Source organism: Scedosporium apiospermum (assembly GCF_000732125.1).
Source record: "Scedosporium apiospermum strain IHEM 14462 chromosome Unknown SEQ_SAPIO_0011, whole genome shotgun sequence".
Lineage (NCBI taxonomy): Eukaryota > Fungi > Ascomycota > Sordariomycetes > Microascales > Microascaceae > Scedosporium > Scedosporium apiospermum.
Window position 1 is genome coordinate 1,076,877 of NW_015971712.1, and position 26,690 is coordinate 1,103,566.

Below are 26,690 nucleotides of genomic sequence, written 5' to 3' on the forward strand. Positions count from 1 at the left end.
GACGGTTGCCTGGCGTGGCGTTTTCGGGCGTTGATTGTCGGTTTTCTATTGACGAAGGAGGAATGTGTTCATGACTGTGAGGAAACAATAGGGATATCATCAATAGGATTCACGGCGGTTCGCGTTTGCCTTTGGTGACAAGAAACATGAACGATGAAAGTTTCGAGTATAAATAGAGTGATTGTCCTCGAGTCCTCAGCCATTATACTTCGGAATTCCGCAAACCACCAGACCATTTCAAATCTCCATCGGTGTTCTATACCAAGGCAACTGCAAACGTTCCTTTGAAACATAATCAATTAGAAACCACCTTATTCAAGATGTCTTCTACCGACTCTCCCACGTTCTTCCTCAACCTCTACACCAACGACCTCGGAGCCGCAACAGCCTTTTACAAAGCCATTGGTTTCGTGCATTTGCCGGTTTGGTCCGACGAAAAATCCGTCAGTTTCACGCTCCCCGCCCCCAACGATAAAGTGGCCCTCATGATCCACACCGTTCCGCGCTTCAAGGAGTTTATCCGTCCGAGCTCGGACGTGGCGGATCCCAAGAAAGCCACCCAGGCATTGTATTCGTACTCGGTGAAGACAAAGGAGGAGGTGGACGTCGCGTTGGAGAAGGCTGTAGGAGCTGGCGGGGAGAAGGATCCTTTTGTTTTGGAGGGGCATGGTGAGGGTATGGGGATGTATTCAAGGAGTTGGACAGATCTGGATGGGCATATCTGGGAGGTCGTTGCCATGGTTGGTAAAGAGGGCTGTTCGTGATCGGGGAGCTCATGGAGAGGGTCTTGTGTAGCTCTGTATCTCGAGATGGCATAAGAGGAACGTTGGCTAGTTGCGTGTGATGGGTGTGCCAGGATATCTAAAGTTGACTAGCTGGAAAAGGAAACAAATTGAATGGCAATATATTGACAACTGGAGTAGAATAAACTATAGTGTCCATCAGCTCCACTGTGTTTTAGCCTTCCAAAGTAAGTAACTTCGTTGAGTTTCCCAGTGCCGCAGCACCCTCTCGGCGCCTACCACAGAGTTGGCGTTGACATAATCCCCGTATCGACGGCATCCCCCGTGGCTGGCATTGCCTTTCAGCGGCCGGTCGGGGACGGTAAAGACTACCACCTAGTGTCAGGGAGTTGACGACGAGAGACTTCCGTTTGGTCTGGCGTATAAAAAAATGGCGTCGAGTTGATCCGTCACCCATGTCCCGGAGCATGGCCAGTTCTACTCCAGTGACCTTAGAAACACCCAGCCTACCAGTCACCCGGTAAGACCCATGAACCACACGTGGGCTTCATGTGCCTACTAAGTTGCAGCATTGTCGACTTAGTGCTGTCTCTTGTGCTGAAGTCCGGGGTGGGGCCGCTCCGGTCCCGTGCGACTGCTAGCCTTGCTTGTGATTTTCAGCAATCGGCCAGTCCCTGAGCTTGTGATTGAGATATCGCGTCCTCTCATTCACTTGATTCACCAGTAGTGCCATCTCCAGCCTCTAGACACAATACCATGGCGATCTTCCTCCACTATCATTATTCCAAAAATCTCTTCCTCCAGTCGACGCCACCTCCACTGGATTCCAAAAGTCTGATCGTCTAGGGGATAAAAGAGCCATCTTCCCCTTCGTCCTCAAACATTTCTTCCCTCTTCACCTTCCACCTTCCAAAACCTCTCCTCCATCTCCGAACCTTTTCTTCCCTCTTCGGCAACATCTCCTTCCACTTTCCAAAGTGTCTTCTCCATCCCACATCCCTTTCTTCCCCTTTCAGCGACCTCTCTTTCTACTTTCCAAAGTCTCTTCTTCTTCATCACAACCGCTCTCCCAAAAGCTGTTTCAACATAACAAAATCATCACCATCCAATCGACAGATCCAGCCAAGAAACGATGGAACTTGATGAGAACCACTCCCCGGCGACAGGACCCGGCGACGACGCCAATGCGGCCCGCCATGGCCCATACAAGCTGCCCCCGGAACTTGTTTTTATGGTCCGAGACTTCTTGCCCACAACTTCGCGCGTGGCTTTTGCGCTCACTAGCAAGGATTTCCTCGCCACTCTCTATCCTGGAGGCGAACTGCCAAAACTGTCAGAGGAAGAAACCGCGGAATTTCTTACCTTCCTCGAGAGGGACGCTCCTGGGCGCTTTTACTGCCACCTGTGTCAGAAGCTCGGGCGGTTTGACCCATCCCTCGAGGCCGACTGGAAGAATCAAGAGCATGGACGTTGCCAATTAGAGCATGATTATGTCGAGAGCGTCGCTCAGAGCACGCAGGGCCTAGCAGAGTTCTCGGTGTCTTTGACGGATTATATCAGCGATGGAGCTTCGTTCGACACTCAAATTCGACACTTGTACCAGTGGAAAGTAGGAGAGGCGAAACGAGGTGGTGACTGGCATCGCAGTCTGTTTGATGACGATTTCTGCCTGTCATATCCGCTGGCCCACCTCGTCATGAATCGTCACTTGTACGGCGAGGCCTACGGGTTGCCTCCCCATGTGCTCGAAAGGGACCAAACGAGAACAGTTTCCCTTGGGTGGAAGGATCCGATTTTGGACAATGCACGAGTCGGGGAATGCTTCATCCTCTCAGAAGGGGGAGAAGCTGCCGCCGAGGCAATGGAGAATCTGACTCTCTGGCCTTCAATCTTCAGTGACGACCTGGACTATGACTCCGCGACGGAGGGGCACGAATGGGGGTTTCGGCGCCAGTTCAAAGTGAAGATCCTGGACAATAATCTCTACTTGAGTGCAATCTACATCGTTTGGGGTCCGCCAGTCACCAAAGCGAAACTCCGGTCCGTCCTCGCCCAGTCACAGATTCACATCTGTCCGCACATGGATCTTCCGGAGCTGAACGCCCGCCTCTTTCCAGATACTGATTTACTTGATTTCGTCGGATCGCGTGCTGTGCCTCCTGGTGCACGAAGGGCCAGGGTTCGGTCAGCTTTCCGCAATTTGCTCAGTTTCCAAAATTGCATTCGGTCGTGCCCCTGCTGCTTTTGCGATTATGAGATGACTGTCCGGCCGAACGATGGAGTTCGACACTGGACATTTAAGCTCCAGACGTACATCTGGTTGGGCAGTTGCAACAGTCCGTTTGGGAAGCAGTGGAAAGCCTTTATGGATGCGCGAGTCCTGAACGCCCGTGCGAACGATCGATTACCGGGCAGCTTTATAGTTACCGCCAGCCCAGGAGAAATACGGAGGCGATGGAACGGTACCGCCGGCCCATCCTGGGGCGAAAGTGCACAGTGGGCTTGTCTGAGCTGGAGGGCATAACAAGGCTTGAGGGTTCCGATGAACCTAGTGTGGATGATGTACGATTGTAAATGCAATGGCGGCCTTTTCTTTGTTTTTCCCTTATCGTGTTTTCGTTTCTTTTCTGTTGATTTATTTTCTCTCTCTTCTGTCTTTCTCCCTCTCCTTTTTCTTTCGATGTCTCGAGTGGCACCATTTTTCCGGCTACAGTGGCAGATTCTGGTTGGTGTTCGGCTTGTATCTTGATGAAAAGCTCAACGGCCCGATCATCATGAATATACAGGACCCGAAACTAGCTTCGCGTCGGAAGAAACAGAAAAGGTCAATAACCATCGATACGAAGATCAACCACCCGGGGCACTCGGTTTTGTGTTACACCTGACTTGTTCGATGGATAATACGTGGCGACCAATAACACACTGCTGTCTCGCGGTTCATTGACTGACGCCCCATGGTCCGAGAGGGGTAAATCATGCCGTCCTTTCGGCACATCGACTCTCGCCTCATCTCCATCCCTCGACAACACGCGGCAAACATACGTTCGGGGACACTTCTGATCACGCTGTAAGCGTTTTTGTTTCACCTCTTTTCCCGTCACTGACTTGCTAACCGATCTGTGGTATAATTAGACAACCTCAAACGACTAGGATCATCGATATGTGGAACTATGTTCGATCCTTCTTTGCCCAACCGCAAACACAACGACCGCCCCCTTCGCTGGTAACCATCACGGGCATCAGATTTCCAGCCGATCGGTCCAAGCCGCACCTTCTCTCTCTCACGACAACAACCGATGGAGTGGAGGATGGGCCAGATTGTTTTTGGGGCCACATACCCGACTTCCGAGACTTTTGGAAGACACCGCAAGCATGGCAATGGCGAGACGTGGAGACTTTCAGACTCGAAAAGCAGCCCCTCGACAGCTGTAATGGGTTGTACGTTCTCTTCTATTCCTTCGACCTTGAATCGCTGCCCGAGAATCGAAACTTCCCAGTGGCCATTTATGGAAGGGAGCGGGCTTTCGCTGGCGATGCGTTTGTTGTCAAACTCAAGGGCAATGAGATTGGATCTGATTTGGGTGAGGATGGATACGCTCTCTGGGATGATGTGCCCTCGGATATCTTGAAGTTGCCTGTCATGAAGATTTGAAGTTTTAAGCACTCGTGGTTTGTTGGGAAGGTTCCTCCAGTGATACTATCAGACCATGGACTCGAGATTGTTGGAAGTCGCCGACTCTGACTCTACGTCCGGCACGCGCCTTAGTTGATGTAGGATAAGATAGTCTAATATTCTATATGGTATTAAGCCTATGGGGCGATGCAATTTGTTATTCTACATCTTGGAGACGTCGCTATTTCCTTTGTTGGCACATGTTCGTAGCTCTACATACAGGCCGCTTTATGCTGCACCGGCCTGCCCCTAAGCTAATGCTGGTCGGGCAGCACTGAGCCTCTAGCCTTCCTTCAAGATGTCATCGCGACACATGAACATGGGATCTTTAAGATCCTATTTCTGACTCGGTAACCGCCTCACGCAGCTGCTCGACTTGATCAGGTACGTCTTTGCTGAGAAATTGATAGCCCGCTACTGGTTTAATTCATACATAATCTATCGAAATTAGGATTAGAGTTATGGCACTATCGAGTCCTCAAGGCCCCTTCTTCAAGGCCACGGTTAAGTTGACCGTTGGGAAACTCTGATTCTAATCATGGCGTTATACGGGTGGACCAACGTTTTTAGGCTCCTCCTGGGTACTCGATGACATCTTGCCTCAAGTTTCACGAACGAAAGGTACATCGGTGATCACTTAGCGAGCTTCTTCAACGGGAGACCTGCCATATCTGAAAGTCTCGGTGCGTATGTCGTGATATTGAGGCGACGAAGTCCGGGAAGTCAAGATCGACTTGTGCGATGAAAGGACTCATTCGGCAGGTTCACTCTGATGACTCGAAGTTGTTTGGCGCTCTCAGAGAGGAGCTAAAGAAGGACTCGTATGATCTTGCCGCGGCCGAGGATCTCGACCTGAGCAAGGACGCCGCAACGAGCGCCGCAGTGTTTACCGCCAGGATTGATAAACTAGTATTGGGCGTTTCCACATCCATGGACTATATCCACCAAGGATTCAGTGCCCTCGAAAAATTCAATGGCTTCAAAGGCTGCATCGCAAGTGCCAAACGGGCTATCGACAGGATTCCTGATGTAAAAGGGGGGTTCCGCTACATGAAAGGCCTTACCGTCCTTGTTACGGTAATTAAGCCTTCTTCGATGAGTCTCGTTGTTCTTGTCAGCTAAACGTCGGACAGGTTGCCCGATACATGTTTCTAGCCTATCACTAAGTGGGACCAACTCTCGGGGCCTTAACGTGCAGCAATTATTTTCACTCTATCCACGGTGGCCGACATTCTAGACAAATTCATTGGGGTATACCAGACCATAAAGGCGCCGACACCGGGAGAACCGGAGGACCTCTCGGGCAAAGAGGTTAGTGCGGCAGAGGTGTTGGACGAGAAGCTTGAGGAAAAGATAAGCTCCCCCGAAGGTTCTGAAGAACTCGGCTCAATCAATGAGGAGGTATCCCAGCACATTTTAGTTTGCACGACGCCTTCATGGATAGCATCAACGCTGAGAAGCAGCCTTCTCACAACGCAGAAATCATCGACCGTGGCTTGGAGGATCTGGGTCCCGGTGAGAGAATCCCCAGCCTGAATGAACCACCCTGGGAGCCTCCGGAGGATATACCACCATCTGGGCGAGCGTCATGGAAGCAGTCTACCACTCGCGAAAGCGTTATCAAGGGCCTCAACGTCACCCTCGGAATGTGCTTTACCATATCCATGTCGCTTGATCTGAAGAACAACTGGAATAATTATGCGCGCGTGGGAAAGGCGCTCAACGTGCTGCAGATTGCCATCCAGGGTTTGACGGTCCTCGCCGACGCGTCACTCCTAGTTGGAGACTTCGTCGCAAGCGGCGGGCTGGCTGCCGACTGTGCCATTATGGTCGCATTACCGGTCTTAGGGGCGGTGCTCGCCGTCGTCAGAATCGTCGTCCTGGCTCTTCTCACCTTCTTGCACCTCACTAAACCATCGGTTCCAGAAGACACGCCTGTCGAGAAGTTCCTCAAGAACACCGCACATCCGTTCATCGACGGGCTCACGCCGCAGCCAAAGCCATCACTCACGTATTTGGCGCCAGCCCAGGTCACGGCAGATGCCATCTCTGCACAGGTGCCCATCACGGGTACGAACCACACCGGTGCCGACGTGGCCCTCACGTGCTCGACAATCACGCTTGAGGTCGGTGCCGGCAACGCGGCACTGTTCTCAGGCCCGACTACAGCGTGGACTGTGGCTGGCAAGCATGACCCGGGCAAGCCAAGTACTTTGAGCGTTGACGGTACCATTGGTGTCGCGGGAGAATCAGCAGAAACGGTCGCGACGGGGTATCTCGCGCCGCAAGACAGAGGCAACAACTTAGTGTCATATGACCTTTCGGTGCAGGCGTCGCCTACTACTAATGAAGCGAACGGGCTGTTAATTGTGAAGGCGGGCCAGAGCATCGAGATCGCATAGCGGGGCACTATTAACGAGGCCGGGTCAACGACCTTGCAGATTGTCTGCGTGATAAAAGGGGTGACTGAGTAGGCGTGAATTGGAACATGGCATGGCGGAGCCCCCTGTCTACATAGGAGCAACATCTTCAGGAGATTGAATAGCAACGATAGGGTTGAGAAACAAGCGAACCTAACAACAGGATGTCCGGCAGCAGAGTAACTGTTTCACTTGACTATTTTTCACATCGCCCAGAACCAATTTGCCCTAATAAAAGCACTCATCTGCACTGCTATCTGATTCTGATTCACACCACTCCCCAGCAACATGAAGAGGCGGGTGTTCAATCAATTTCCAGAACTCGCCAACTAAGACGTCTGTAGGTTCGTCCCACCAGATATCCCAATCTTCGACTTCAGGACCATATTTGAACCCGATAACTCGTGTTCTCCGGAACCTTGGTATTAAGCCCAAAGACTCTCTGCGACACTGGGGTGCATGGGGCTTGGTCGTGCGCAGCACTTCATTCTCTCGGCTCCCGTATTGTATTAAATCAACACCGGCTTCTTTTAGCATCTCGAGCCATGTGAAGAACCACGATCTAATCCGATGCTGATCTCGAGGCGAGGGGTGAAGGTAGAACGGCAGGCGGATCAGACGGAGGAGCGGAGTGTTGTAAACATCGCTGTGGTCATATCCCCTCCATTCAAGGATATGCAGATCTTTGGTTTTCTGGATGACATCTCGTATGAAAATGCGCCAGTCATCGATGTAATTTTCTCCTTGGCGAAGTTTGAGTAAGTAGTTCAGGCGCGGAATCCTCTCTGAAACGGTATGTATTAATGAGCACCCATCACCTTCTAGATTGCACACCTTCTCCGGATCGAGACTCCACTCTGGGTTAAGTATGAATCGTAGTGCTTCGGGATTATCAATAAAGCATTGCGCTGATCTCCTCAATCGCGAAAGGAGTGACGTATCACGATGCAATGGACAAACAAAGGGCTGTAGGCGACGGAATGCCTCCCAGCTCCTAGTAAGACGAGGGCACCAGCAATCGGTTCGGATGTCCATCACACCTCCCCCCGGCATAAGATCGTGGCAGATGAGAAGCTCAATGCCCTCCAGCCGATCTTTTGCAGTCATTTCACTCTGGAACGGATCGCTAATGAAATCCGCTATTGTCCTAAGGGACATCATTGATATTAGACCCAATATCTTCCGGCGTAATTAGAAAGGCTTGTGTTCTCTTACCAGCCTACGTCATTGGTTTCGCTTCCATCTATCTCAATATTCAGTTCAATGAACAGCTTCAGAACGGCCGCTCGACCTGAACCTAGAGAAAACTAAACACATCGATGCCCATGAGTATATTTGCTCAGCAAGAAAATACAGTCACTCACCATTAGCAGTGAAGTCCCAAACTCGTCACAATCGTACGGCGACGCCTCGCCTGCCTGGAACATCGCTTGGAGAGTCTCCGCATCCCCAGAGACTGCCGCTCGAAATACGGGGGAGTCCGAAGGCCTCATTGAGTAACCGCGCAGGGAAAATTTCCAGCCTCCATAGGACATGCCGACACGAAGTTCCAAGGCATACAGCACACCTCTAAGCCACCATGGCGGCCGAAAGCCGCCCCAAAAACTCCGAGAGTTCCTCTCGAAACCGAACGACCCAGTGGTTGACGAGCCTTTCCAGCGCAGATTCGACTTGGTTCGCTGTGAACTGTGCGTACGAACAGTTACTTGTCTCTGAGATATCGAGGCTATCGTGTATGTAGTCCCCTCTAGTTGATGTTCGTCGCTCCTGGTATTGGAAACGGCTGAAGCTAAAAGACATCGAGCGTTCGAAAGTTGCGTAGTAAGTCTGCTAGCTATGATATCGGCTTGCGCCTTCACGAGGGCTCTGCGAACCGTAAGTGATCGGCCAGCACCAAATAGTTAACCAAAAGGACTTACTCACATGATATAGCCTTGCTGGGCAAGCTGTAACATTCCAACAGCAGTCTCCAGCTGCTTCTCGAGTCTCTTCAGTTGATCCTTCTTCAGAATCGCCTTCGCACATGCGAGCTTTCTATGTGAACGTCGAGATGAATTGATTTGGGTGGACAGGTCGACCGCTAAATCTTCCAACTTCCCTAGCGCCTTGCGGCAGAATTCCGCGCTCCGCCTCGCTGCCATATCATTCCAGATTTCAGGTGGCAGGTCTCTCTGGCCGACTGTTTGTTCAAACTCCCAAAGGGCTGGATCAAGGCAGTCGAGTTGTTGCATGAGGAGGTCAATGTTCTCGGGAACATCCCTCACGTCATCCCAGAGCTGCTTCAGCTTCACGACCGCTCCTCCGGCAAAGGCGGCTAGTTGCGCGATGGCGACACCGCTTGCCACGACCCCGAGGGTTTCGGTCATGATGATTGAATCCTAGTTAGAGTTTCGAAGGACGAGTTATTACGCTACTTGTGTGTTGCAGCGATAAGTCGACAACCTGGATGAAGACGAGCCTGACGGTGAGCAGTGTCAACACTTCAGTAGGGCGGGGAAGAAGAACCACGTCAATGATAGGCTGAGAACATTTGAGGCGAAGCCCAAGCCTTCATGCACGCATGGGTTTTGTCTGTGCTCGACGCGACAGGCTTGGTTAATTTGTTTAAGCATTCAGAATAGAAATATTGATCTGAAAAATGTCCACATTTCTTTTCGAGAACGAGAAGGTTTTGCCTTCCGGATATCGAAGCTGAAGAAGGCAGCCATTCTGGGATGAGTTTAAATGTCCTTCCATCGTCCAAACAATCCATGTCATCTGAGCCCCCCACGGTAATAGGGTTAGATTGTTTCCATTGTTTCGGAACCATTGATATGTCAGGAGCCATTACCATGATCCCCTCAGAAACTGGATAACTAGGTGCCTCTTTCAATATCATCTCGTGGTGACTAGACTTCCAGGGCTGAGGCACGCCAAGAAGGGCACTCGATCTTCTGAGGCAGTTCCTAACTCGATTAGAACCTGAGAGGATGAGCACCATGATTGCCGCATCGAGAAGACTGGCGGCTTGAGCATCAACCCTCTGACTAATCGCTACACAGCCTCCCTAAGCCACAGTTGCCCTCGAATGGGCGGGTGAGATTCACTGTTGACCGTTGAATGCTCCGAACTGCGCTGTCAGAACTGCCCTCCGTCAATTTGGGTGATATTTACCTCAATTGTAATTCCATTTAGAAAAAAATCAATTTACCTTACTCGTCACCTCGCTGAGAAGATCATGGTTGGCGTCCCGCGTAGCACTGGCTGCAGCCTCTGCATCAAGCGTCGTGTCCGATGCGACGAAGACCGACCAGCTTGCCAAAAGTGCATCAAATACGGCGCCGAATGTCCCGGGTACAACCGCCCCTTCAAATTCGTAACTGAGAGGCCGGCGAAGCGTTCTGGAAAAGGGCGACACACTCCAGCCACCGGGACCAGTCCGGCAACATCCTCCGCATCTGCGAACAGTCCGACTTCTCAATCCCCTTCCCAGTCCTCCTCCTCCGACGTAACACGTCCCTTGGATGCTCTTCGATTCGAGCTTAACCCCGGTCGGATGCAGGTACTTGTACCGCTTGCCCAGGGTATCTGGGACATGAGGCGCGACGACGAGTTTAGGCATTTCTGGCCGTGGCTTGAGGGTCTCCCAGATAGGCTTGGCGCCAAGGCCACCCTAGACAGCGCCGCATGTGCTCTGGTGCTGCATATAAAAGGCAGACAGGCCAGCAACGAGGGTATTGTTGCCCAGGCTCGGACTTCATACCTTCAAGCATTGCCTGCTTTGCAGCATGCGCTGAACCATCCGACGGAGTGGAGGACAAGCGAGACGTTGTGCTCGGCCATTCTGCTCTGTGTGTATGAGGTATGCCACTTCAAACCGCGCTGAAGTTCCTTTCGCAAACAAAATCTCATCGGCCTTTTATTTAGTCTTTTGCCGGTACTACGAGCCCGAGCAACTGGATGAATCATGCAAAAGGCGTAGGCCGGCTAATGCAACTACGGGGTCCGCAAGCGCACGACAATGATTGGGACGCGTCCATGATCTCAATCTTTCGTGGCCTCAGTGTACGCCAGCCCCAGTCACCACCTTCCTTCCGCTAGTCTACTTCATGATCCACTAATATTTATATTTGATTTTAATTTCCAAATCTATGTAGATCATGTACTCTCTCTTTACAGCTGAGGATTGCTTCCTCGCCAAAAAGGAATGGAGAGACGCCTGGTACAACCGTGGACCTGAACCTTACGCCGCTCTCATCGACGAATTTTGGTATTGTCTAGCGCTCTGCCCAAGCGTCGTCCGGCAAGCTCAACTCCTTCGCAAGAGGAGCCTATCCGGCTCGGGCGTAGATGAGGAGGAAATACTGATAGCCACACGCCAAACCCTCGAGCTGCGGGACCGATTTATCGAATGGAATGATACGTTCTTGCGCTGCCTTCCCGAGCCAGAAGAAATCCCGAGCCAGGACGACAGCTCCCCTTATTCGACAATGCTCACCTATGCGACTGCTTGGATCGGTACCCTCTTCATGGGATACTGGCCAGCATGCTTATCATTCAGGATATACTCGAGGAGTGGGCTGGTCTCGCGTTCGAGGAGACCAGCGAAGATCTCCTGGCCCAGATCCTCAAGTCAGTCGAGTTTACGTCCAAGGGGTTCATGGGTCTATATCGCATCGGATTTTCTGTGAGGATTGCGCTTGAGTTCGCGAATCAGGAGCAACGGCGCTGGATACGGAAGTTGCTGAGAGATCGATCCGAGTCCTTTGCCGCGACCACGCCGACTCCGAGTCCGAAGATGCTACGTCCAATTGTTCGTGGCGTGCTGGCGGATGGGTGATTCTTGATTTGAGGTGAAATATCTACAGTCTGAATAATTTCGATTAGTAGCATCTCTCGCTCGACAATGCGGTATGGCGTTGGAAAATAGGACGTTTTCAGTGTGACGAAGGCCCCGACCAGGCCCCGACCCCTTTCATATATTCCTCATCCTTATCAATAACTAGTACAAGCAATGGTCGACTAAATGCAATACGTACCGTGGGAATCTCTGTGAGGATTCTCCCGACTCCATGCTGGCAATGTCGCCCGCCTTGCCAGGATCGAAGTCGAACATGCGCCACACCACGCCAGAGACCACGCACACAATCTTTGGAAATCGTGCGACATGGAGGGATCAGCGCCAACAAAAAAGCCCCGAGTCTGTCACTGCCACTGCACGTGTGGGTTGGGCACCAATCAAGGAAAACCCGGTCACAATCATTACTGCCAAGATCATTGGTGGACCGCCCCATCCTAATTCCAAGTCTTGCCATTCCGTGCTCTGAATTTATGCTTGTTTTTCTCGCGTTCGCCGTATCGAGCCTAATCGGGACTAGGGCTTATCTTTCTTCTCCTTCGATGCGACCCAACTTTATCCCGGTCGCCCAGAGGGGCTGAGTCCTGAGGGTAGCGGGTTCTGGAAGTGGGTGACCTGCATCGCGGTTTGAGGATGAAAAGGGAAATGAAGCGTTGGTTGAGGCCGATCGTTCTTAGTCTGGTTCCATTGCGCGAGATGAGGATCATTTTTTGCGTCCAGATGTCGAGCATTTCTGAACAATATATATTTCACGACAGGTTTGCCAAGATGTGCCCCTCGTGAGATTTCTCTGCATCCGTCTCTTGTTTTCGATTAAGATCAGACGACTCGCAACCGAAGCACCTCCTCTCAGTCCTCTATCGTTCCCATGATGGCAGCATCCCACATTTACGAAGGAACGGACGTTCCAACCGGTCCCTTCCACGACCTGGCATCGGAGCACCACCTTGTCTCAGAGCAGACGACAGCTTCATCCTCCTCTCCCGCTCCATCCAAAATCTTCAACACCTACCGCCGCGCAGCCTTCGGGCGCAAACATATCTTCTCTGAGACGACCGGTCTAGCACGCTACTGGATCTTTAACCCCGTGCCGCAAAAACACTCCAGCCAATGGAGGCCCATCTTTTGGCGCGGCGATAACCCCAAGTACTGTCCCGAGAGCACGCGGATAGGCAAGGCGCGTCGCACGGGGTTCTGGAACTCGTTCAGGATCCACCTCGGCGATGGCATGGAGCAAGAGCTGAAGAATAAAGAGCGGAGGAAGGCCAAGAAGGGGTATGCGCGGAGGCAAAAGTGGAGGAAATGGTTCTGCATGGGACCTTCGCCGCCGAAGAAGCCATTGGAGGAGGAAGAGGAGGTGACGGGCCTTGTCATGCCAGTGAGGATGTTTCGGCCTAAGGGGTTGGGCAGAACGCTGAAGTGGGAGATTAATGGGAATGAGTACATGTGGAAGGGGACGAGGACATTCCTCCCCAACGGCGTGAAGAAGATGAAGGGCATATCTCACGATTTCAAGGTATGTTTTGTCGTTGGCTTTTGCTTGGGACTCTCTCTGACCTTTGCTGCATAGCTCGTCAACTCGGACAACGTCGTGATTGCGACCTTTGAAAAAGATCGATGGGCATCCTTCAAGCCATCGGAGAAAGTCGGGGCTCCCCCAAACAAGAGCAGGACACTTCTCGGCACGCTTAAAATCTTCCCGTTGCCCAACAGCGACGCGAGTGGAGGAGCTGAAAAGGCGACGAAGAAGGAGGATATTTTGACCGAGAACATGAACAAGGTTAGCGACAAGATGCTGGCCAAAAAGTCGAAGGAGGACAGGATTCTGAATCTCGACGGGACGCACTCGGGGGACTTGCTTGAGGAGGCCATTGTGTTTACGTGCTGGATCGCGATCGAAGGAGAGCATCGATTGAGGTGGAAGATTGTTGATATCTTGGAGGAGGTGGGTGAGTCGTTTGGGGGATAAGCTGGCATCCGAATCACACCACACACATCACACACTCGCTGAACATTTTGTTTCCTTTGTATGATCGCTACTAGTTAATACCCCCAGTAATTTGCCTCTCGAGAATGACGATGCCACGAAGGCCTTTTGACAAACCTTGTCCTGAGTCTATTGCGATTCCATGGCCACGGCAAGGGCCTCAGACGAAGAATATGAGGACGCCATCTTTTTCTTGACATCAATCATATCACAAGACCCATATTTCACATTGACTGCCACTCCTCAAGAAACTCGAAGATTCTTGTGTAACATTTGAAAATGTCAATTCTCCTTGGATACGAAGTAGAACTCGGCGCGTTGACAAGTCTTAAACCAGGACTAGTGAGCTGGAGTTGTATGTCATTTGAGGGCTTTCCTTATCTTTTGCGCTCAGGCCTCCATCCTCAGCAGTAAACCTCCGCTAATCTGTTATTCGACAAGGGTGAGGTACGTCTTTATTTTGCTTTAACCCCCCAGAGACTGATTCGTCATTGAACGAAGGGAGTGGCAACGGAGCAGCCCCCCTACCATGTTCTAAGTTTCTGCGACAGAGCTATCCCTGTCCAACGCGAATCTTCTTTGCTTAGCAAACTGGCCTCCGTTTATTGCATGACGAGGTCGGTGTCGGGGTCTCTCTCCGTCTTACCCCGGAAACCATCGGCGCCACGGGGCCTGCTCTCCGCTTTTGTACTCTTCATGATCTCATTCACAAAACACCACCACAACAAGCTTAAAGGCTGTGATCGAGTTCACAGCCCGTTTCTCAATATATACGAAGCCGATTTGTCAACGCCTTAATATAAGTCTCAACGGTCTTATTTAAGTCGTTGACAGCTCCCCTCTTCCGATAGATTCGTGCCTCCCATCTCATAACCTAATTTACTCTTCACTGACAAGACTCTTGCTCGATACAATTACTCAAGCCCATATCTTCTCATCTCTCCCATCCCCCATTTCTCCATTGCAACAGTTTCCATCCCTCAAGATGCCTATCGATCACACCGGAATCAGAGTCGCCGAGAGCGACATGAAGACCGTCGTCGCCTGGTACGAAAAGGCCCTGAAGCCTCTTGGTTACGTTAAGATGGCCGACTTTGGTGTTGCCGTTGGATTCGGTGAGGAGGGAGGACATCCCGATTGGTGGATCGGCAGCCGTGAGCAAGGCAACAATGGATCTCACACCGCGTTTGTCGCAAAGGGTAAGTCATATCTCCTCTAGGATTGAGATTTGGTAGGACTCACATCAATGTTTCCCAGATCGCTCCGTCGTTGATGAGTTCCACAAGGCTGCCCTCGCGGCCGGCGGTGAGGATCTTGGCGCCCCTGGCCTCAGGCCTCAATATCATGCCACGTACTATGGGTCTTTCGTTAAGGACCCCGTGGGCAACAACATCGAGGCTGTGTGCCACAAGCCGGAGTAAGGACCGTGGTTAAGGAGAATGGTGTTCGGTGTGTGGCTTGTGATTTTGGGTTTGGTCGTCGGGGCTGGGAGTGTTGGAGTACTGATGATGTTGATGGAGCATAGCTGGTGTGAGCCTGGTAGCTTGAGGATGTAAATTGTAATGCTTGTCGTTGTGTCACATCACATTTGCCGCCCGTGATTCTACCTATTTCTTTCGTATTACTGCTGTATAACGTTGGAAGATATCTTCTTGTTCTCCCTCGTCTTGTTTTCGTTCAACTCTATTTTATTTCAATTGTTCGAAGGAACACCCATATTGTTCGATCACGACTTCCACCCTAGCGGCGACTCAAGATTCTGGCGCAAAGGTTGGGTTCACTTAGCCTCCAATTGGCTACTAAAAATGACTGTTTCCTGATCCTCCTTGGTGTGCTCCGAGGAGTTGCCAAATCCACAAGGCCGGATCAAAGTGCCGATCCAGCTAAATACAGAACACACACTGCTCAAATGGACCAGTAGAGTTTGGCCAAGCCAACTCCATCTAGAGACTCTAGACCGAATCTGGATGCGCCATGGTTCGTTTGCGACATCGTCATTATGCTCCAATCATAAGATTCTGTGGTCCGCTGGACCGGTTCACCATATTGCATTATGTTCTTAAACTTTTCTCCTCGTTTCTTCTTTTGAGTCTTGGAAACCGAAGTGCGTGTGACAAGAATGCAGAGCCAGTGTTGAGAGGGTTCTTATTAATATGGTTGAGACTATCCCCGCATCCATCCAACCATCTCTCGGAGACCCATCGCAGACACTGGCTTCACGATGACTTCACGGGGATGGCGTCTAGTCCTCCGCAAGTTCCCATCTCAGGTTTTCCTCATACCCCAGGGAACCGGCATCTTATCCGTAGTTCTCCACCAGTTGGACTACCAATTCACTGGGCTCAAAACCATCGCCATCATCCTCTGGTTCATCGCATTCATCACCTTATTCATTTTCTTCATCACTTACCTCCTCAAGGCGGCGCTCTATCCGCGGGACTTTTGTCATGCCATCTCCAGCAGCACAGCCGAGGCAGCGTGCCTCGCAAGCATTAGCATTTCCTTCACGTCTGTAATTCAGATGCTATCCATGGTTGTCGTGCCCAGCTGGGGAGGGCCGGACTGGGCCAAAGCCACGTATATTCTCTGGTGGATCAATACGACAATGGCGTTGGCAGCCTGCTTCCTTCTACCACCATTCTTCGTCAGGACTCTGCATGCCGAGGGTGGGCTTCATCATGCCTTTACGCCGGTAACTCAGCTGCCGATTATTGCCGCGTTGACCTCCGCCGCTGGGGCTGGAACACTCTCCGAATATGCGATGCTCAGTTCGCAGCAGAAACTCCCGATGATCATTGTGGCGTACCTTGAGATTGGTGTGGGTATTCCCATAGCTTTGGCCCTTGACACGCTATTCTGGGCACGGAAATATCTCCCCTGGGAAGCTCCGGTTGACGGATTCAGCGTGCAAACTCCAAGACATCAGGTATTTGTCGAGATGATCATGTGCGGACCTTGGGGCCAGGGTAGCTTCGCCATGCAAGGACTAGGCTCGGCCTTAATCAAGGGCGCATTCGATCTTGGGTCGGGGGTGATAATAACCCACGAAGCTGGACGAATTATAGGTCACGGCAGCGTCTTCTTTGGTGTTGTGTGTTGGGGTGCTTCGCTGTTTTGGTGGTGGTTTGCTTGCATGGGCATTGTTTCTGCCATTGCGAAAAGTTCGGAAAGGTCCCGGATTCATTTTACCCTTTCGACGTGGTCCATTGTCTTTCCTTGGGTAAGTCGGCTCTCTCCTGAACTAAAGATATCTCCAAGTCCAGCAGGCTGCTAACGTTTTTCCGGGTCCTTGCTAGGGGGTTTATACGAATGCGGCGGTTCAACTGGGGAAGCTGATGGACTCTGTCGTGTTCAGAGTCTGGTCTACGATCATGGCCACTTCCCTAGCTCTGATTTGGATTCTGTGTATTTGCTTCACTATAAAAGGAATCCTACAGCGAACGATTCTTGGACCGAAACCAGGACTGCCCTTGGGTTCAAGCCATGGTCATATACGGAAACGTCACGATTGAGCTCCAAGTGCAGCATCCGCTCTTGGGATCTTGCCCGGGGCCGCTTCAGGGCTTTGAGAGATGAAGGTAGAGCTTTGCTGCGCTCAAGTCTCAGTCCGGCGGTTGTTTTTCCATATCCTGATGGTGGTTGGTCCGCGATTCCCTTGGTTCTCGGCTAATCATAAACCTGATTCATTATTCGCACCTATATTCTCGGGACCTATGATCGGTGAATAGGTGTTCTCCGGAGTCCATGTACTTACTCCGTTTTAATTTTAACTCTTAAAATAGTACTTAACAGCGTGATTCTTCCCTGTAGCATTGCGAATCATTATCTGCAAGCCCTTTGTGTCACCAATGTAGAAGGGACTTAATTTCTTCGGGCAAAATGTTTACGCGCATGAATTCGTCTCGCCCACGTCCCGGGCTTTTATTTGCCTTTTTTCTAACCCGCACCGATACGTCGGACACGCGAGGTCGAGGACGCAGTTTACTCCACGGGTTAGTCCCGTTTCCGTTATTGTGATTCGGGCAGATCTTGCCATGATTGGTGGAGCGTGGCCGGCACATGGCGATGGCTCCTGGAGCTGGCTTAACGGGAAAGGCTGAAGAGTGACGAAGTACTAAAGAATGTACTAAATAATGCCGGGCTGTCGGGTCAAGATCTCAATATCAATCTCGATATCAACATCAATAACTGAGTCTGGTCTCCTTCCCATCCTCTTGGTTCACGTCGCTAAAACGATGTTTCCGAGCACTGTGGCTTTTGGTTTTTTGGTGGCAACAAAGAGACTTGTCGTCATAATCGCCGATGCAACCGGGGGGCTGCTCGTTCGTTCTGTCTAACCGGCATGACCAGCAAGCGCTCAACCTCCAACTTCCAGGTGATTGGACCTTTCGAGAGGGGGCTCACGGGGAACGAGGGGAAAGGATGCCTACCCCGGTCGTTAGTGTCGTGCCACTTGAGGAGTCAAAGACCCACTAGCGTCCCATTTTGGTGCTTCCGCGGGCTGGGCTTGCATCTCCCACCGCCACGCTAACATGTTTCTGGAATGGCTGCCGAGACGTCAGGAGGAGACCTGGAAGGCATCCACTAAGCCTACGGGAAGAACCAACATACAAACCGCACTGAGAAAATGATATTTGAGGAATAATGTGGGCTGATGAATCCTATTTGCCCTCAGAGAAATGGGCAGACGGTGGATCAAAACTGATTGGCTTGTTCGTGTGCTTCAACTCACTGGCGCTTGCATACGTATGCTATCTTGCAAGGTCGTATTTATTGGTGTTCTTCCTCGGCTCCACGCCCTGTACTCTCTCGTATGTGTACTCCAAGGAGAAAATCAATCCTTCCCCAGAAATATCCTCTCCTCTCTCCTCTTCTCCTCAACCTCATACCCATCAAACGACCTACAGCCCAGCTTATCAAAATGAGTAGTCCAAAGTCGCCGAAGTCACCAAAGTCACCAAAGTCACCAGAGTCGAAGTCTCCCACCCCTGGGGCAGCGTCTCCTCAGGATCTAGGAGGCGATGCGAACGCTCCAATCGAAGTGGTAAATTAAACCCCTCTTCCCAAATTTCGGCCGGCGCGGCTCCCCCGACTTTTGCATCACCTCGTCCTTGTCCATACTCAAATCGTGACTTCTTTGCGACAACTAGGACCTCGACGATGTCGAATCCGTCTACGCCCAATCGTAAGTCAGACACGGACACGTTGGGACTCAAGTCATACGGATTATTGAGCTTTCTGCTAATGAACAGCCAGAACGGTAACGGACACCACATCACTCCGGTCTTCCATCTTGGATTACAAGTGGGAGAATGGACGGCGATATCACGCATACCAAGATGGTGCATACTAGTATGTTTCGCGATGCCCCTCTCCCCCATCCCCTCTTTTTTTCGGCGGAGGGGATTTACCTCTGTTTATTGAGACGACTACTAACGCCTCGGCTATTCAGCCAACCCAACGACGAGAAGCAACAAGAGGCGGAGGACTTGATGTATGTGTCTACTGTCTACACGTCCTATAGCAACCATCGCGACTATTGCTCCTCGGCCTCCCGTATCATGCTTGAATTGCGATATATCTAATAAATCACAGGCATGAAATGTTCCGAATTATTCTCGACGACAAACTATACGAAACTCCGATTGGAGAAGACACTCAGGTGGGTGCCGGGAGCCGCGATAATGCCAAATTTTTTTTTTTTTTTTTTTTTTTTTTTTTTTTCCTTCTTTCTCTTCGTGTAACTTATTCCTCCCAACACAGCGCGTCTTAGATCTCGGCTGCGGAACAGGAGCATGGGCTATGTTAGTGTCCCTCTTTCAGTTCCCTGTCCTTCCATTCCATCTCCGCCAAAATTAAGCCCAATCCTCGGATCGCTAACAGAAGAACCGAACAACAGCGACTTCGCAGACGAGAATCCCGCGTCCGAGGTAATTGGCGTTGACCTTTCTCCAATCCAACCGAGCTTCGTTCCACCCAACTGTAAATTCGAGGTCGACGATATTACCAAAGACTGGACATTCCCAGAAAGCCATTTTGACTTCATTCATATTCGATATTTGACAGGCTGTATTCCTGAATGGGTCAGCTTCTATAAGAAGGCTATGCGGTATGTTCCCTTTGCAGCCTACTGTGATGTGATGGCGGACTATGGTCTTACGGTCCAATACCGATCCCTAACAATCATTGAATCAAAGCCATGTAAAGCCTGGAGGGTGGGTTGAGCATGTCGAACTGTCAACTATCCCTCGATCAGACGACGATACGCTCAGGTCCGGGGGTGCCATGGAAAGGTGGGGAGGGATATTCGAACAACTGGGTACTGCAACAGGTAAGACGTTTGGCATCTGCGAGACTGGCCGTGAACTGTTCCGCGAGGCGGGCTTCGCAAACATCAATGAACGCACGTTGAAGATTCCGATCGGGACCTGGCCGAAGGATCCGCTTTTGAAGAAATGGGGGCTCTGGAACCGGCAATTTGTTTTGCAGGGCCTTGAAGGGTTTGCGCTTCGTGGCTTGACAGACCTGCTGGGGGTAAGCTGCTGCTTGTTTGCGCTGTTTCATTTTGTAGTAGTTTCTCTTAAATACTAACGATCTGGATGATAATAGTGGTCATTTGAAGAGGCACAGATGTTCCTCCTCCAGGCCCGCCAGGAATTGACTGATCCCAGGGTCCACTCGTACATCGAGATGTAAGGATTCCCCCCAGCCTCTCGTTTACCAGTCATGCAACAGTTACTCACATGTGTTCTCGACGATAGGATTGTTGTCGGTGGGCAAAGGCCAACGGAAGAGTGAGCGAACATCAGCGTTCCCGGTAGTATTAGGAACTTAGCTGGCTTCAATATTTCGGTCGTTGAATGCCCGGTGAGCTATGAGGTTTCCTCTGGTGCATTTGCATTGTTAACGCTGGCGGCGTCGAATTTGAACTGGTCGCGTGTGTGATGGCATGATAATGAATGAAGCGAATGATAGCGTTTTGATCTCAATATATTTGCCGTTGACAAGAAAATCCAAGAGCCAGTCCAAGAGGTCTCGCTCGTGAAACACACATCACACCTAAGCCCCCGGGTTTGGGGGTCGGTGTACAACTCATTCGCGACGCCCTTGCGACTGGAAGTCCTCTCCTCCTAACTCCCAAGTGTTGGGTGTGAGCTGTTTCCTCCACCGAGGGAGTATAATGAGCGCGCATGGTGAATGCGGTGGCAGAATCAAGGGATTTCGCAGGTCTATGGAACAGCGTCCTGCACGGAAGAGAAGGAAAAGGTTGAGCAACAGTTATCTTGAGACGGACCGGTTTGTCTGTCTGCATTTCCATCAGCATAGTCTTCACCATTCTCACTTGTCTCGACAGGAATATATCTGACGTGAACATCGCCGGATTCAGCGCTTATGCTTCTGGACTCAATCTGGGAAGAGTCAAGATACCGGAACGCAGAGCCAGATCACAAGAGACCATAGCCGCCGATAACCGGCGTTTGTGATAAAAAGTATAAAAAATTCCGTGGATCCCATCTGCGTGACGTCTATGGGCAGGCTGTCGCCAGTCTATCGATGTCCAGTGAATATCCAGGTGTCTCTAAAGCATGCGGACGGTAGTCGTGATATGACTGGCAATTTCAACTGTGACATCGGAGAGGAGAGGAGACATCTAACGGTCATTGCCTTTATTTCTATTCAATCCTTTTCCTCACTGCACGCTGATACATGGTAGGAGCAATAGGGCGCAGAGTACCAGGAAAGCATCCAGTAATGCTTCCCTCTTCTGCAGGACGGCAAAGGTGTAATGACCGAGTCGGCCTCTTTCCCTGTTGTTATGCCGGGACAGACACCAATTATCGGTGATCGCCGATTCCTCAAATGTCACCCCAAACTTTGTGAGAGGCATGCAATTGAATGCTGCGACGTCGACCGTGGTGTTCATCAAGTCCGGACTCTAGAGTCTGGGCACAGTGAAAACTACGAAATAGAAGTCAAATCGTATGACGCAATATCGCGATGCAATCACTTCATCTCCGTCGCCAATCCTATTTCCGATCCTCTCTGCCTTCACAAATTACTATAAGTCAACCCTCCTCGACTCCAGTGGCGTTCGCAAACCCCGCACGCGTAACGGATACCTCAAAATCACCAGCTTCAAACCGATACGAAGGCTTCACTGTACTCAAAGTCCCCCCAATTCCCCAATGTCTGCCGCCGTTCTTAGCCACGCCACTCCCGCGGCCCTCCGCCCAGGACCCCCTGGTCAACCCGACATCACCTATGCGCCCGATTTCGAAAAGTACCAGACAAGGGTTGCGACGCGCCTTAGCAAGGGTGGTCTAGCGTCAACGCTTCCCGTGGGATTTCCGGAGGAATTGCGCGGGGATTTGGTGTGGGAGGGGGAGACGCTGCCAGAGACGTACGACTGGACTTTTGTGCTTAACGAAGAGCAGTTGGGGGAGATTGAGAAAGCTCTGACCCATTTCAAATGTTTGTTACCGCATTGGTGGACATGCGTCAACAGATTTGGGTGTCGATGTGTGTATCTAATTAACACCTTTCGGTCTTTGCAGCGCTGAACCTCCCGCTTGGTTACATCTCGGCCGATACCTTTCCCCTCCCGACCCTCCACCCCGAACTTCGTCGACTGTCGAAAGAACTGCACAGTGGCCATGGCTTCTTCGTCATCCGCGGCGTCGAGGTCGACAAACATACCCGCGAAGAAAACTTGATAATCTACGCCGGGATCTCCTCCCACATCGCCCCCGTTCGCGGTCGCCAAGATTCCTCCTACGAGGGGAAGCCCGCGTCCGTGGTCCTGGCGCACATTAAGAATCTGAATACGCCGGAGAACGAGGGCTTCATTGGAAGCCCGGCGTACACGAGGGATAAGCAGGTTTTCCATACGGACGCGGGCGATATCGTTTCGCTGTTTGCGCTCGAGACGGCCGAGGAAGGCGGAGCCAGCAAGTTGGCCAGTACGTGGCGGGTGTACAACGAGCTTGCGAAGACGAGGCCGGATCTCGTGAGGACATTGTCAGAGAATTGGAACGCAGAAATGTAAATCCCTCTCCTTACTTCCGGGGTCTCTACAAGATGATTTGGACCCTAATGTGCGCGTTTTCCTCACCAGCTTCGGAAACACTGGACAGAGATTTACCCAGCGACCCTTGCTCTTCTATCAGCCAGCAACCGACTCAACACCAGAACGCGTCGCACTCCAATATGCGAGACGGCAGTTCGTCGGATTCGGAGCCCTGCCAAGAAGTCCCGAGATCCCACCGATAACCGAAGCGCAGGCAGAGGCACTTGACGCCTTGCATTTCCTCGGAGAACGCTTCTCCCTGTCTACGGGCTTCGAGAAGGGAGATATACAATACGTCAATAATCTGGCGGTGTTCCACGCGCGGGATGGATATCGTGATTCGGACACAAAGCAGTGAGTTTTACCTCAAGAATACCATCCGTTTTGCTTCGAGCCAAGGCGCTAACATTTGCAGGCGGCACTTGGTCCGGCTTTGGCTCCGAGATCCCGAGAATGCGTGGGGGACTCCACCTCAGCTCGCGGACCGCTGGGCGCTTGTGTACGGCGGGGCAGATCCAGAGACACACGTGTTTCCGTTGGAGCCATACATTCGTAGCGAGAGTGGGAAGCGAGTGAAGACGTAATGATGGTGGTACTACTTCACTGCGCACTCATACCACATAAGGGATGGGAGGTGGTGTGAGAAAACAAGCGATATGACTAGTGACTAGAGGCTTATCCATGGACACGGTAGCGAATCCTCTTGAAGAAATAGGAAGCTTGTATGACGCCACTGCATGGGGGATGGTAGTTACCACGGCCTTGGCATCGTTTAGCAATCAATTCATGACCCAGTAGCCAGAAACGAAGCAAGGATCTTCCCAAGAGCTCCGACGCAAGTGTATTCTCTTTCGGACGATAGTTACAAATTAGGATGGACCCAAGAAGAAATTAAGAATCATGTAGCACTCCCCGCAACGTTATTTCAAGTACCACGGCAGAAAACGGTCCGTAATATCGTGTTATCTATTACATGGTTTGTAAACACTGTCGAGCCGGCGAATTGCCTGCCCCCGTGAGGGTCGACGTGCTCCGGGGCCGCATGGCGTGCTCGAGGCCTCCCCGCGCCTGTACGACGGCACATACCCCCATTTGGAAGGTCAATATCCCCAGCCCGCTCTATACCTTCGTACCCAGTAAATGAGGTCCAATGTACGGCCCTGGGAGCATTACATACCGGATGTCGAGTTTTCGTGCGATAATTGCGTGAACACCTCCCTCGTGTGTTCGTGTAGTATGGGCGACGCAATGTTTATTAAAGGAAGCCGTGACAGCCAACTCGATGACTTTTCTTTTTATATAGTTTTCTTTGCCTCCGGCGGGCTACGGCTAACTTTATAGGTTGATCTGCACACTCCGATCGCGGCCCGCAGAATTAGAGCCTTTTAAGAATCAGTCCGTCTTACTATATGCCGGTTAGCTAACACGCTTTCGGAATGGTGTTCTCACAGCTCAAGTCCCGCTTCGGCGGGGCGGGGAATACGCCACAGCAGCCCGCGTACCCGGCGGAATCTGCCGGCGCTGAGGCTTCCGACTCCGAGGCGTCCGTTCTTCGGGACGGCGACTTCGCGTATGTGAGAGCCAAGGGTGGGAACAACTCCCTTCCGTCGTATCAGGAGGCTGTCGGTGCTCCGGTGGAGGGACACTCGCCGCTGGGATACCATGTGGGATGGGCCACCGTCGTTTTTCTTAATGTGAACCAGATGATCGGCACTGGTATTTTCTCCACGCGTAAGTTGTGTCGCATGTCGTTGCATGAACCCCGTGAATGACTAACCCCACAGCACAGCCGGGACGATTCTTAAGAGCACCGGATCAATCGGCCTTGCTCTCATCTACTGGGTCATCGGCTTCATCATGGCCGTCGCTGGATTCGCGACATACCTAGAGTTCGCCAGCTACTTCCCCAACCGCAGCGGTTCCGAAGTCGTCTACCTCGAGCAGGCATACCCTCGTCCGAAACACTTCTTCCCCATCGCCTTTGCCGTGCAGTCCGTGATACTTTCGTTTAGTAGCAGCAATGCCATTGGTAGGAATTCTCTCCGAAGGAGTGTTAGCGAGCTCATGCTAACCAATGTGGCCTTTACGTCGCGCAGTGCTGTCTAGGTATTTGTGGCGCATCGCTGGGAAGACTCCATCGGATTGGCAGATGAAGGGAGTTGCCATCGCTGCCTATACGCTCGCCGTAATTTGTATGCTCCTTCTCCCCATATCGGCCAATGCTGTAACAGGCCTCATGCTCACCGTGGCAAGGTGTCATTGCTCATAACAAGTTCTCCCTCTGGGCCGTCAACGGCTTTGGCGTCATCAAGCTCATCACCCTCGTCTTGTAAGTGCATTGGATGAGCGATAGCTCGTAATTACCTCTGGGGTACTCCAAATCAACTGACAAGAATTCGTTTCTGCTGCAGCATCAGCATTACAGGCTTAGTTGTCCTCGGGAAGAATGTCGACCACATTCCCGACCCAAACGTCAACTTCCGAGACGCCTTTGCAGGAACGACAGACAACGGAAACGACTTATCGAGCGCCCTGGTCAACATCATATTCTCCTACAGTGGCTACGCGAATGCGTTCAACGTCGTCAATGAGATTCAACGACCCATTCCCGTCATCAAAAGATATGGGCTATTGTCCGTCTTGCTTGTAGCCATCTTGTATATACTTTGCAACATTGCGTACTTTTCATCTGGTAAGCCGTCTATGTCTTATTTAGCTTATCTATGCCATCGTCATTTTCCCCAGTTAGACTAACAAGGAGGTGTCTCCGCCTCCATCCAGTCCCAAAGGAGGAGTTCGCCAAGTCCAAGGAAATCGCGGCAGCGGTTTTCTTCAGGGCCGTATTTCGGACAAAGGGTGCTGAGACGGCCTTGAATGTCCTTGTGCTACTCAGCGCGTTCGGCAATTTGTTGGCCGTCCTCATTGGCCAGTCGCGTTTGATTCGAGAGATCGGAAGGTCGTTTCGAAGCTTCCCTATTCTTCTGATATTGTACCTCTTCTAACGATACTGGCATCTCTTCTAGACAAGGTGTCCTTCCTTACCCCAAGTTTTGGGTCTCCACGAAGCCATTTGGCACCCCGCTCGGCCCATATATCCTCAAATGGGTCATGACTTTTGTGATGATCGTCGCGCCTCCAGCTGGAGACGCATTCCAGTTCGGTAGGTCAAGTCCATAACGGCCTTCGAAATGACCATCTTTCGACTAACCAAACAACAGTCGTCAGCCTCAAGGTTTACCCGGAAGCCATCTTCCACATCCTCCTTAGTGTTGGCCTCTACATCGTACGCTACCGCCACAAACGCGTCGGTCACAAGCGGACAGACTTCCGCGCCTGGGACGTTCTGGTCATCTTCTTTATCCTCGTCCAGGTATTCGTTGCAGTGATGCCGTGGTGGCCGCCAAAGGGCGGACCGTATGCCGGAGACGTGAGCTTCTGGTATGCCACATATTGCGTTGTCGGAATTGCCGTGTAAGTGTTTGTTTTTTCTTAAACACCCTTTCCCCTCAGGTCCTCTTTCTCGGACAGCGGTTGGGCCTAGGTTGACGCGATATAGGTTGATTTTATGTGGCATCTACTATGTGAGCTGGATCTACCTCATCCCTCACTGGAAAGGGTACGCCATCCGTGCTGAGGTTCTCGATGTCGACAATAATGGGGCAACCACACATCGTCTCGTGAAGGTTCCCAATGCTGAGTTGCAACGATGGGATGCGGAACATGATGATGCTGGGAATTTGCGACAGAGGTCTGTCAGTGGCGAATCTGATAAAACCGAAGAGTCGGGAGAGAAGACGGTTTAGTTAGCGGTGCATCAGGGATCAGGTAGGGACTAGTGCTTTTAATGGCTCATAGCTTCATCGCAATGACAGCATTTGCTGATATTAATGCGAGGTGAACATCACGGTAGAAGAGTTATCATGATATCTTGACAAGCCAACGCCCACCACGTCTGCCAAAAAA

The 26,690-nt window shown here is 51.4% G+C and overlaps 9 protein-coding genes across 9 annotated transcripts; 8 read left to right on the forward strand and 1 right to left on the reverse strand.

The window, feature by feature from the left end:
• Positions 1 to 320: 320 nt before the first annotated feature.
• On the forward strand, positions 321 to 4,395 carry SAPIO_CDS0277 (uncharacterized protein; the record flags this gene model as incomplete). Its single annotated transcript, XM_016783096.1, has 4 exons — positions 321 to 675; positions 1,239 to 1,263; positions 1,860 to 2,927; positions 3,876 to 4,395. 4 exons carry the CDS (start codon positions 321 to 323, stop codon positions 4,393 to 4,395), a joined length of 1,968 nt encoding a protein of 655 aa, XP_016646729.1.
• Positions 4,396 to 5,157: 762 nt separating this feature from the next.
• Positions 5,158 to 6,818, forward strand: SAPIO_CDS0278 (uncharacterized protein; the record flags this gene model as incomplete). Its single annotated transcript, XM_016783097.1, has 3 exons — positions 5,158 to 5,493; positions 5,677 to 5,817; positions 5,880 to 6,818. 3 exons carry the CDS (start codon positions 5,158 to 5,160, stop codon positions 6,816 to 6,818), a joined length of 1,416 nt encoding a protein of 471 aa, XP_016646730.1.
• Positions 6,819 to 8,109: 1,291 nt separating this feature from the next.
• On the reverse strand, positions 8,110 to 9,202 carry SAPIO_CDS0279 (uncharacterized protein; the record flags this gene model as incomplete). The annotated part of the gene is made up of 3 exons (XM_016783098.1): positions 8,110 to 8,133; positions 8,201 to 8,522; positions 8,760 to 9,202. 3 exons carry the CDS (start codon positions 9,200 to 9,202, stop codon positions 8,110 to 8,112), a joined length of 789 nt encoding a protein of 262 aa, XP_016646731.1.
• An 851-nt stretch (positions 9,203 to 10,053) lies between these two features.
• Positions 10,054 to 13,642, forward strand: SAPIO_CDS0280 (uncharacterized protein; the record flags this gene model as incomplete). The annotated part of the gene is made up of 5 exons (XM_016783099.1): positions 10,054 to 10,666; positions 10,995 to 11,085; positions 11,361 to 11,620; positions 12,492 to 13,189; positions 13,244 to 13,642. The coding sequence occupies 5 exons, from the start codon at positions 10,054 to 10,056 to the stop codon at positions 13,640 to 13,642; spliced, it is 2,061 nt and encodes a 686-aa protein (XP_016646732.1).
• A 1,003-nt stretch (positions 13,643 to 14,645) lies between these two features.
• Positions 14,646 to 15,081, forward strand: SAPIO_CDS0281 (Glyoxalase bleomycin resistance protein dioxygenase; the record flags this gene model as incomplete). Its single annotated transcript, XM_016783100.1, has 2 exons — positions 14,646 to 14,859; positions 14,918 to 15,081. The coding sequence occupies 2 exons, from the start codon at positions 14,646 to 14,648 to the stop codon at positions 15,079 to 15,081; spliced, it is 378 nt and encodes a 125-aa protein (XP_016646733.1).
• Positions 15,082 to 15,881: 800 nt separating this feature from the next.
• On the forward strand, positions 15,882 to 16,996 carry SAPIO_CDS0282 (uncharacterized protein; the record flags this gene model as incomplete). The annotated part of the gene is made up of 2 exons (XM_016783101.1): positions 15,882 to 16,684; positions 16,957 to 16,996. 2 exons carry the CDS (start codon positions 15,882 to 15,884, stop codon positions 16,994 to 16,996), a joined length of 843 nt encoding a protein of 280 aa, XP_016646734.1.
• A 1,585-nt stretch (positions 16,997 to 18,581) lies between these two features.
• Positions 18,582 to 20,356, forward strand: SAPIO_CDS0283 (uncharacterized protein; the record flags this gene model as incomplete). The annotated part of the gene is made up of 9 exons (XM_016783102.1): positions 18,582 to 18,704; positions 18,811 to 18,845; positions 18,917 to 19,012; positions 19,113 to 19,154; positions 19,256 to 19,322; positions 19,424 to 19,464; positions 19,560 to 19,769; positions 19,858 to 20,194; positions 20,270 to 20,356. The coding sequence occupies 9 exons, from the start codon at positions 18,582 to 18,584 to the stop codon at positions 20,354 to 20,356; spliced, it is 1,038 nt and encodes a 345-aa protein (XP_016646735.1).
• A 1,490-nt stretch (positions 20,357 to 21,846) lies between these two features.
• On the forward strand, positions 21,847 to 23,311 carry SAPIO_CDS0284 (Uncharacterized protein; the record flags this gene model as incomplete). The annotated part of the gene is made up of 4 exons (XM_016783103.1): positions 21,847 to 22,132; positions 22,216 to 22,702; positions 22,776 to 23,081; positions 23,143 to 23,311. The coding sequence occupies 4 exons, from the start codon at positions 21,847 to 21,849 to the stop codon at positions 23,309 to 23,311; spliced, it is 1,248 nt and encodes a 415-aa protein (XP_016646736.1).
• An 852-nt stretch (positions 23,312 to 24,163) lies between these two features.
• On the forward strand, positions 24,164 to 26,530 carry SAPIO_CDS0285 (uncharacterized protein; the record flags this gene model as incomplete). Its single annotated transcript, XM_016783104.1, has 9 exons — positions 24,164 to 24,458; positions 24,517 to 24,756; positions 24,824 to 24,919; positions 24,981 to 25,056; positions 25,139 to 25,419; positions 25,509 to 25,683; positions 25,751 to 25,887; positions 25,946 to 26,198; positions 26,284 to 26,530. The coding sequence occupies 9 exons, from the start codon at positions 24,164 to 24,166 to the stop codon at positions 26,528 to 26,530; spliced, it is 1,800 nt and encodes a 599-aa protein (XP_016646737.1).
• Positions 26,531 to 26,690: the final 160 nt, after the last annotated feature.